The sequence below is a fragment of the Bison bison genome, unplaced genomic scaffold, assembly GCF_000754665.1.
Source record: "Bison bison bison isolate TAMUID 2011002044 unplaced genomic scaffold, Bison_UMD1.0 scf7180017864480, whole genome shotgun sequence".
NCBI classification, from domain to species: Eukaryota; Metazoa; Chordata; class Mammalia; order Artiodactyla; family Bovidae; genus Bison; species Bison bison.
In genome coordinates, this window is record NW_011495040.1 from 1,004,214 (window position 1) to 1,013,940 (window position 9,727).

General features: G+C 40.5%; 1 protein-coding gene across 1 annotated transcript in view; it reads right to left on the bottom strand.

Moving 5' to 3' along the window:
• Positions 1–288: 288 nt before the first annotated feature.
• Positions 289–9,727, bottom strand: part of SUCLG1 (succinate-CoA ligase, alpha subunit) — a 35,200-nt gene continuing 25,761 nt past the window's right edge. Inside the window, exons 7-9 of the mRNA XM_010862177.1 lie at positions 8,456–8,607; positions 2,025–2,213; positions 289–539 (exon numbers count right to left, since the gene is read on the bottom strand). Coding sequence (XP_010860479.1) covers positions 513–539; positions 2,025–2,213; positions 8,456–8,607 — 368 coding nt within the window. The 3' untranslated portion in view covers positions 289–512. The remainder of the gene's footprint in view (positions 540–2,024; positions 2,214–8,455; positions 8,608–9,727) is intronic.

The following is a 9,727-nucleotide window of genomic DNA, read 5'->3' on the forward strand; positions in this document are numbered from 1 at the left end:
AAACTATCCTATAAGATGAAGACTATTAAATATGTAGATTTGAGAAAATTGTAATTCACTTAGTAACAACTAAGTTACTAAGAAACTTAGTCACTCTTTATCTATGATAAATGCCAAACTGAAATGTTTATACTCATTCTCTCGAAAGTTTTCATTAGAATGTCCTCTACAGAGCTCACTGAAAGACACATCCACGCACACAGGCACACATGTGCACACAAAGCCCCCTCCAATTCTCCCCCTCTCCCCATCCCCACAGTGGAACAATAAAAAGTCTCTAAAACCGTATTCAAATCAAGTGGTAGATTTATTGGCTGCTCCTCTTATTTAGTGAGGTGAAAACACCTCAGTGTAGGACACTCTAAACCTTGTTTTGGCTTCCTGTTCTGCTGAAAAGACCAGCAACAGGTGGGCGGGCGGACGGTCAGTGGACATCAGAAGCAAACAGCCACTGCTCCCATTGCTACAATGATTCATCCATAGGCTTAAGGAATTTTCTGTCTGTTTTTCTTTCAGAGCATCTTCCTCTTTTCAAACTCCTACAGGAACAGAAGAAAAGGAGAAGAGAGAGGGGATAAAAAGATTAAAGCCTCAAATTACATTCATGGTCAAAGTGATTCTGAAACCTCTTGTCTTTAGGATCCCTTGAGCAACCAAAAATTATAGAGGTAAAATATACCGGGATGAGGTGCTTGAACACAAAATGACAGCTTTCAAATGAGTCTGTGTCAGTCTGATTTCTCTAAGCTAGATTCAGAACTTAAGACTTTATGTCTCCTAAATGCAGAGGCTGAGAGGTTTTAAATTGTACTTATTTTCTACTGCAGTATTATAGTTAGGAGCTGACAAACTTGATTGTACTTATCCAAACATGTAATGCTATGCGTGAGCCACAACAGCCCTTTTTAATAAGGCAATGGAAACAAGTTTGTTTAGTTTCTCAGAGAATAAAATTAAACACAGATTTAGTTAAGATTTAAACAAAACGTCAAGAACCTCAGAAATATATGAAAAGGCAACAATACTGAAAATCAGTTTCTCTAGATTGTAATAATTTCTCTACATTGTGATAATTAGAATACAACAGGATGTGTAGGTGACTGCTGCCACCTACTGGAGTAAAATGGTAATACATGTCTTCAATAAGAATTTAAGCATTTGCTTTTTCCCTTCCTCCCTCTTCTCTCAAATAAAGAAGATTCTTCCTCACAATACTAACTACCTAGATTTTTTTTAAACACTATGGCACACAGTGGCATATTCCATAAGACAGGATCATGCAAAGATTCAATAAACCAATAAGTTTATTTTATTATCTCTAGGACAGTGCCAAAGAACACTATGCCAAAACATGTTCCCTCCTGGGAAGACTATCTGGGCCTGTTTTCAGCATGTGTACAACATTTTGGTTTTTGTTTGCCTTTTTTTTTTTTTTTTTTGGTAAAGTCTATAATCATCATAAAAGTAAAGAGAAAGAGCCTTAAATGATCAATCAGAGATAGGCTGCCAAAAATCACTGCAAAGAGATTACAGAAGACACCAACTAAAAATCCCCATCCTTGTCTTTAGTCTCCATCCATCCTGACTCCCAGTTTTTATTTCTTCTTAGTCAGTTTTCAACCTCTCTCCCTGGAAAAATACCTATGGAGTCAGTACAACTATACCTCAAAGACTCTCCATGGAAAAATACAAAACACAAGGCAATTTTCTGCACCACTCCTAAAATGGAATTCACAGCATTTACGGACTCTGAAACCCTTTCTTGTATATCCTATCTCACTACTCACAAAATAGCAAAGGGAAATGTTTAATGAATCAAGTTTTTGAATCAGAACCTTATTCCTGGTCATGCTCAATTAGGATATTAGGATTTTGGTGGGGTTGCTAGAGACCATTAAGCTGCAGACCAGAATGAAAGAAACAGAAGAGACTCAGAAGAAAAGACCATGGCTCCCAGGCCACCTGTGTGGCCTCCACTTTAAGGCCCATAACCTCGGAGCATTCAGGCCACTGCTCCAGCTCACCTTGTACATGGTGGTTCCCAGCTGTGCTGGGGACATGCTGACCACAACCCCAGCACTCTGCAGGGCTGCGATCTTCTCTTTAGCTCCACCTTTTCCTCCAGCAATGATTGCCCCTGCGTGACCCATTCTTCTGCCGGGAGGAGCAGTTAAACCAGCAATGAAGGACACCACAGGCTTGGCCTTGGGACCCTGGAAAGTGGGATTTTAAACACACCGATCAAAACTGGACCTCCAATTCATGACAGCCAGAAAATGACAAATGGTTGGGGCCAGTAACTCATCATCACTAAGAAAACCAACAGAAATACTGAGCTGTGACTGAAACTACTGCATTCTCCTTTGAGATGACTCAACTTTTCCTCCAAACTCACAAAAACAATCCTGAAGCAAAACTGTTAACTATTTAGATATTAAACTTCAACTTCACTGGCATAAGCTGATTTCCACATACACATGTGACGCTTCCACTTGAAAAAAAAAACTGAAAATACGTAAGTTCTATGATTTGTGATAACAAATTAAGACACAGATCAGGTTGTTTTGTCTTAATTCATTATTAGTTTACCTTTAATAAATTTGTTTAAAAGAAAAAGATAGCATATTGGAAAGGACTGAAGAGTGGGAGTCTCCAGTCTCAATTTCCACTTGACTAAAGCGACAGGACCTTCGACAAGGCCCATCACCTCTAGACCTCTGCTGCTTCATCTATGAAATGAAATAGCTAAATTAGATTGGGAGCTGAGGGTCCTTTCTCCTAACATTATAGGATGTCTAAGAAGGAAGATCAGGACTGGTTTTATTCAACAAAAATCCATTTTAATGCACAACTGCTACATGCATAAACAGTATAGCATAACAGTAGATTCTGAGGTTAAAAATAAAAACCCAACACACAGGAAATATAAGAATTCCTGTGGGAGGAAAAAAAAGAATTCCTGTGCTCTAGACTTATGTTACTGAAGAAATAATATAAAATACATATATATCTCAATCAGTTAATAGATGTCATGGAGCAACATATGAATATACAGTTATGTTTCACAGTGAGTGAAGAGACCATGTTCACAATAGTAACTCAGAGGCAGTAAGACATCCAGGTAAAACAGAGCGGCCTACAGAAAGCAGAACCCGAGCACAAGTGGAATCTGGGTGCCTTCAGGCACTATTATCTTCTCCCAGACCAGTAGTTCTCAAATCACTTGGTCTTGAGACCCCTTATACTTAAAAAAATGACTGTGGATCCCAAAGAACTTTTTTTAATGTAGATTATATCTGATATTTATAGTATTAGAAATGAAAGCTGAGAAATTTTATAAATATTTATTAATTCACTTAAAATAATTTTTTAAAACTATTTTTTAAAAACATTTTAGTGAGGAGAGTGGCATTATTTTACGTTTTTGTCAGTCTTAAGTGTCTAATTTAATAAGAGGCAAATGGATTCTGATATCTGCTTTTACGTTAGATCTACTGCAAAAATGTTATTTTGGCTGAAGTACAAGAGAAAATCTGGCCTCACACACATATGTACTTGAAAAAGGGAGAAATATTTAAATATCTGTCAGATAACTGAGGATATTCTTTGACACTGAAACGGACCTCTTCAAGTGGTAATTTCTTAAAGGTTAGATGAAATGTTCCCTGGAGAAGGAAATGGAAGGCCACTCCAGTATTCTTGCCTGGGAAATCCCATGGACAGAGAAGCCTGGTGGGCCATATAGTCCATGAGGTCACAAAGAGTCAGACACGACTGAAGGACTAAAGAAGATGATGATGATGCAATGCTGGAATCCAGAACCACAGTCCTTTGTTACTTTAAAATCCATTCATTTTTTTGGATCTTTTACCTATAATGATTTTGTAACATTCATTGGTCAGAAGGAAAATATAGGTTCACTGAGTTATAGAGATCTTCTAAACACTGATACATTTCATCATTCAATATCAACAAATCATTCTTCATTATCACCTCCAGCCTCATTAGAGAAGTCTTTAGTAGGGGGAAGTTGTCAAGTTCATGGTGGCAGAAACAAGTATTCTAAAAATATTCATTTGAAAGTTCAAACTTAATCATTGTCAACAAATGCAATGAGTTGTTTTCCTTGACAACACACACAAACACAGCAGGACTGCTTTGTTCACTGTTGAGAAAAGATTCACCAAATAAATACCCAATAACCAGGGTGCCTGGCAGTCATTCTTTCCAGTAAAACTGGTGGTCCATGAAAAAAGCAGGTAATTTAGCTCACGATTCAAATAGGACAGTGCTTTACTTTCCATTTCACCACAAAACTACTGACTTGAGGGTCAAGACTTTATAAAATTAATAATCTTTACTACTTCATTAAGGACATTCTTAAATAAAATTGACTTTTTTTAAGCGCATGGCAGTGCAAGTTCACTAGCACAGTTTGCTTCCACTAACTTGACTCTCGTGAAGGCACCAGCATGCCAGATTCTACAGGTTCTACATGGTCTGACACTGCTGACTCCAGCCTCGTGCTCATCCCTCTTCCCTGCTCTTCATCCTCCAGTAATGCCAGACTGCTCTGCCTCTGGGCCTCTGCTGAGAAAGTTCTCCATCCTCCTTGGATACCTGGCAAATCCTGACTTACCTTTTAAGACATGGCTCAAGTCTCTTCTTCCCTGCTAACCCTTCTGACTCTTCCTCCCACTCTCCCCACAAATGCCCTTCAGTTGCTCGTTTTCTGTTCAGTGACTCTGCTGTGCCTTTGACACTTTTCTATCATGACCCACAGCACACTGGCCGTGACTTATTCCCCACAGAGTCCCCTCCTAGACTATGACTCTTTGAATGCCAAGCCTATGTTTTCATTTACTTCTGTATGCCCAGCATCTATTATAGGAGAGAATTAAAAAGAAAAAGCTAAATCATTTATTCACCATGTGCTTTGCAAAGAATGTCAGCATCTGATACTTGAGAGGCACCACTTTCCACTGGATCCCTCCGTCCCCATATTCAAATAGTGAGAATATTACATTAGAAGGAAACATGATTAGCGTGAACCTAGGATGTCTGACAAATGTATACTCTGTCCTACTGTCAAAGAAGAGTCACTTGAGATTTTTTTTTTTAAGGACCGAAAAATACAATAGAAAAGACTATGAAGAACTGTAGTGTGAGAACAGGACACAGAAACGTGAACTGTGAAAGACTAAAAACAAAAAGATGAGTTAGGATGGCACGAGCGGAATCCGAACAGATGCCCAGGACTATGGCATCATGTCCCTGAGCCCTGCTGGTATAATGGAGAAGTCAGGCACACCTGGAGGGAACCTCAGCTCTGAAGCACTTACCATTGGCAAGTTGCCAGTTTCCTTACTCAAAAAAGGACAAAAACATCTACTCAAAGCATCAAGATAAAGGTTAAAAAACATTACTCCTGCAGATAACTACTGTCATTATAATGATGATAGTACAGTCCTCGCAGGACACAAGATTACCCTATTCACTCCGTGTCAGTTACCATGCTAAGCGTTTAGTATGTCACCTGCACCGTTCAACCTAGAAGCTTGTACACAGTAGGTCCTCAGTAAAATTTAGCTCCATGAGACCAATCAGTAATAGGAAAACATGGCAAATGAAACAAAATGTAAAGTTTAGCTTTTCCCATCAAGGGATTTGTGTATTCTAAACACATTTTAAAATTCACTTTAACATAGTGTGCAGCTGGCTCTCCGTCAACCACGAGGTCTGCACACTGGAGAATTCAACCAGCCGCACCCGGAAAACGTCTGGTGGGGCAGGGGAGGAACCCCAGAAAGTTTCAAAAAGCAAAATTTAAATCTGCCAAACTAACAACTATGTACACAGCATTTACATTTTATTAGTTATTGTAGGTAATCCAGAGATGATTCACGGTATACAGGAGGGTATAAGTAGGTTATATGCAAATTCTACACTGTTTTATATAAGGGACTTGAGCATCCACGGATTTTGGTGTCAGCAGGGGTACTGCCCATGGACAGCAAGGGATGACTATGTCATATTAACTTAAGCGGTTTTTCTTTTTTTTTGTAAAATTAAGTCAGTTTTTAAATTTTAAACTTCACACTCTTCCTAAATTTGAGAGACGCATATCATTTTACTCCAGTCTCCTACCAATTTACCTACTCTTTCGCTTATTCACCATTTATTGCCTCCTAATACGCCAGAGGACTGGGCTGGGCAGCAAGGCCATAGCAGTTGTTTGCAGTCCACAAGAGCAAGAGTCAGGTGTTCAGCATGCCTTACAGAAAGAACAAGCAAAGGCAAGCAAGGATGAAAACAAGCAACACATGAGACGGGACATGGGTCTGAAAAGGAGTGTCAGGGTAGTATGTAGGGGGCTGGAAAGCCACGCTAAGTCTGCCCTTTATCCCACATGGATGGCAAACAGCAGGTTGGCCAGGCGGGAGGGAAAGGAGCAGAGATATCAGGAAAAATATTACTGAGATGGTCCAGGTGACATAAGATAAGAGACTGAACCGGAGCAGAGGGTCTAATTACAGATGATGATACTTTGAATCTCCACAAACTACTAAGATCTCAGAGACAGATCTCAGTAACTGAGGGGAAGCAAGAGCTGCGAGAGAAATAAAAGATGACTTTTATTTCTGCATGAAGTACAACGTTGTTTATACACTGTGAACAGTTACACTTAGGGAATAAGCACAAAGGGTAAATCTGGGAAAGGATAAAGATGAGAAGGGCCAGCAGGATGAACGGAGGCCACTGCTGGCTTCAGCCAAAGCAGTGCCAGCGTGGAGAGCACAGCAGCAGCCCACCGAAAGTGCTGACCACATGCCCGGGGCAGCTCTGCGCCATGTATCTCCACAGCCCTACGACAGCACCGAGGGAAGCTCTACTGTGTCCCTATTTAGCCCGTGAGGAAACTGAGGCACAGTGAAGTTAAGGAACAAGCCCAAGGTCACACAGCTTCTAAGTGGCAGACAAAACCTAATTGCTGAGGATTAGGGAATGAATAGAATATAAAGAAAGAGATCCAGAGAGTAAAGTAAAAGCATTAGTCGCTCTGTCACGTCCGGCTCTTTGTAACCCCATGGACTGTAGCCCGCTAGGCCTCTCTGTCAATGCAATTCTCCAGGCAACAATACTGGAGTGGGTAGCCATTCCTTTCTCCGGGGGATCTTCCCAACCCAGGGATTGAACCCAGGTCTCCTGCACTACAGGCAGATTCTTTTCCATCTTAACTACCAGGAAAGTTCACCAGAATAAGAGGAACTCTTAAAATTACCACTGAAGAAAATCACGTAGATTCAAAAGAGCCTTTGAAAATTCCTTCAATTACATATAAATATGGAGAAGGAAATGGCAACCTGCTCCAGTATTCTTGCCTGGAAAACTCCATGGACAAAGAAGCCTGGTTGGGGGGCTACAGTCCATGGGGTTGCAAAGAGTCAGACACGGCTGAGCAACTAAACAACAGCAATGCATAGATATGCATCGTTTTGCATAGGCTATTCTGCAGGTAATATCATCCTTTCCTTTAACTCTCCGGTACTCATTATTTTTCTGTGGCATTTAATTTTGACACACTTACTCTCAATCTCTTTCACAAGCATAGACACAAGTTCTCTCTGCCCTCTTGCCCAGCCCCCTGAAGATTCACCTTCACTCTTCACTCATTCGTCAGTGTCACGGACACCCTGGAAGCCATCTGCACGCGCTCCCCAGGCCTTGGCCACAGTGATTCAGAGCACACACGCTCAGTGATGGGGGAGGGGACTGTCGGGCACCAAGCTGCTTCTGTCTTTACTATGCCCCCCGCTCTCTTCCCACCACCCTCCTTCGCCCCAGAAACAGAGCTTAATTCCCTTGAGTTAAATGAAATTATGATACAATACCACACTATTCTTTTTTGTTTAATTCAAAGGGAGAGGCAACAAGGAAAGCCTTCATAGGACAGTCAATAAAGCTTTTCCACTTGACCTTTGGAGCAAAGTGCTACTCTATGAGGAAAGACTGAAGCTAGAGGGAGACAAAATCCTGGAAAAGGGTATAAAGGACAGGATCACTAGACAGCCAGCCTTGACAAAGAGAAAGAACACACATCCCCTGAGGTCAGGAGAAAGGACATCAATGACAGGTGAAAATGGAAATGTGCCGGTCAAGTGACAGGCTGATGGCCTGCAAGTTCTGGACCTACCAGGAAGGTAAAGGAGATGCCTGGAGGGAGGATTCATTAGAGAAGCGAAGAACAGGCATCAAGGGAAATGGGGAGGAGAATCAACCCAGAAAGAGTCCTACATTCCCTGAGTGGCCAGTGTTCCAGGCTCAGCTCAATAAGATTTAATTTTACCTTTCATGTTTGCTTAAAAAATTCATCTTTAAACAAAAACAACTTCTAAAGCAAACCTGTGATATTATTCAAGAGCAGAGTGCTGTATTTTTCCACAGCCAAACTTACTGAATTATGTTGCTTCAAAAATTCTGCAGCATTTTCTTCGGCATTACCACCAATTTCACCAATCAATATGATGCCTTCTGTGGCCGGATCATTCAGGAAGATTTCAAGGCAGTCTGTAAAGTCTGTTCCATTGAAAGGATCGCCTCCAATGCCTGGAAAAGTCAAAGAAATTCAACACCCTCTGAAAATTAAGTCAGAAAATATTGTTTCAACAGGTTTCTTATTTTGCCTATGCCCTTCTTATGAATATTTTTAAATGTGTCATCACTCTTGCATTTAACATTTAAAAGATCATAAAATGCTAGACTTATTTCTGCTTATAATATTACATGACTGTTAAATGGTGGTTGGGTCTTGTTAGTCACAAAAAGAGCCATCTTTTTCTTTGGCTCCTTATCAAGACTCTTCCCTCCCCCAAAATTACTCCTACATAGCTCTTTAATGAGCATTCTATATAGTTCCCCTAATTAGAAGAACATGACTTTTGAAAACACATTAGCTTTTTAGTAAGCTGTAACTTTTAACCACTGAGTTCTGGTGAGTAGCCCAGTATCAGTACTTTGTATATAACAGGCAATTAATTCTGAAATTAAAAATAATTATACTACTTAATATTATAATCAAAAAGTTTCCTTTATAATCTCCTAGCACAAAAGGTTAATGAAGTATAATAGTATCTTGATTAGCTCATTTGGCAGGGTGGGTGGGTGGGTGTGTGTGAGGGTATGCTATTACCCTCACTGTGGCAATTTGTTGTGATTTGTTACTGTTCACATGAACTGCAAACCTTACTACCATATTGGACACTTAATGCCATATTAGAAATACCGGATTATTTCTTCTACAGCAAAAAAAGAAAAAAAAAATTTCTTTGCACTAAGTAACTGTCTGATGAGGGACACTGCAGAGGAATCACTCACAAGTTAAGACACATGTCTCTGCAGTGGGTGGAGTAGGTGTCCTGATCCCTCTTCCCTCTAACCTGGAGTGGGAGATGACAAAGACCACACACAGGGGCTCTACCACAAACACATGGCATTTTAGCACAAGTACTTAGATTGGATTCAAGTCAAGATTCCCTCCACTGGGGGCCACTTTCTAAATTTTTAAGTTATAAACTTCGGAGAAGGCAATGGCACCCCACTCCAGTACTTTTGCCTGGAAAATCCCATGGATGGAGGAGCTTAGTAGGCTGCAGTCCATGGGGTCGCTGAGGGTCGGACACGACTGAGCGACTTCACTTTCACTTTTCACTTTCATGCATTGGAGAAG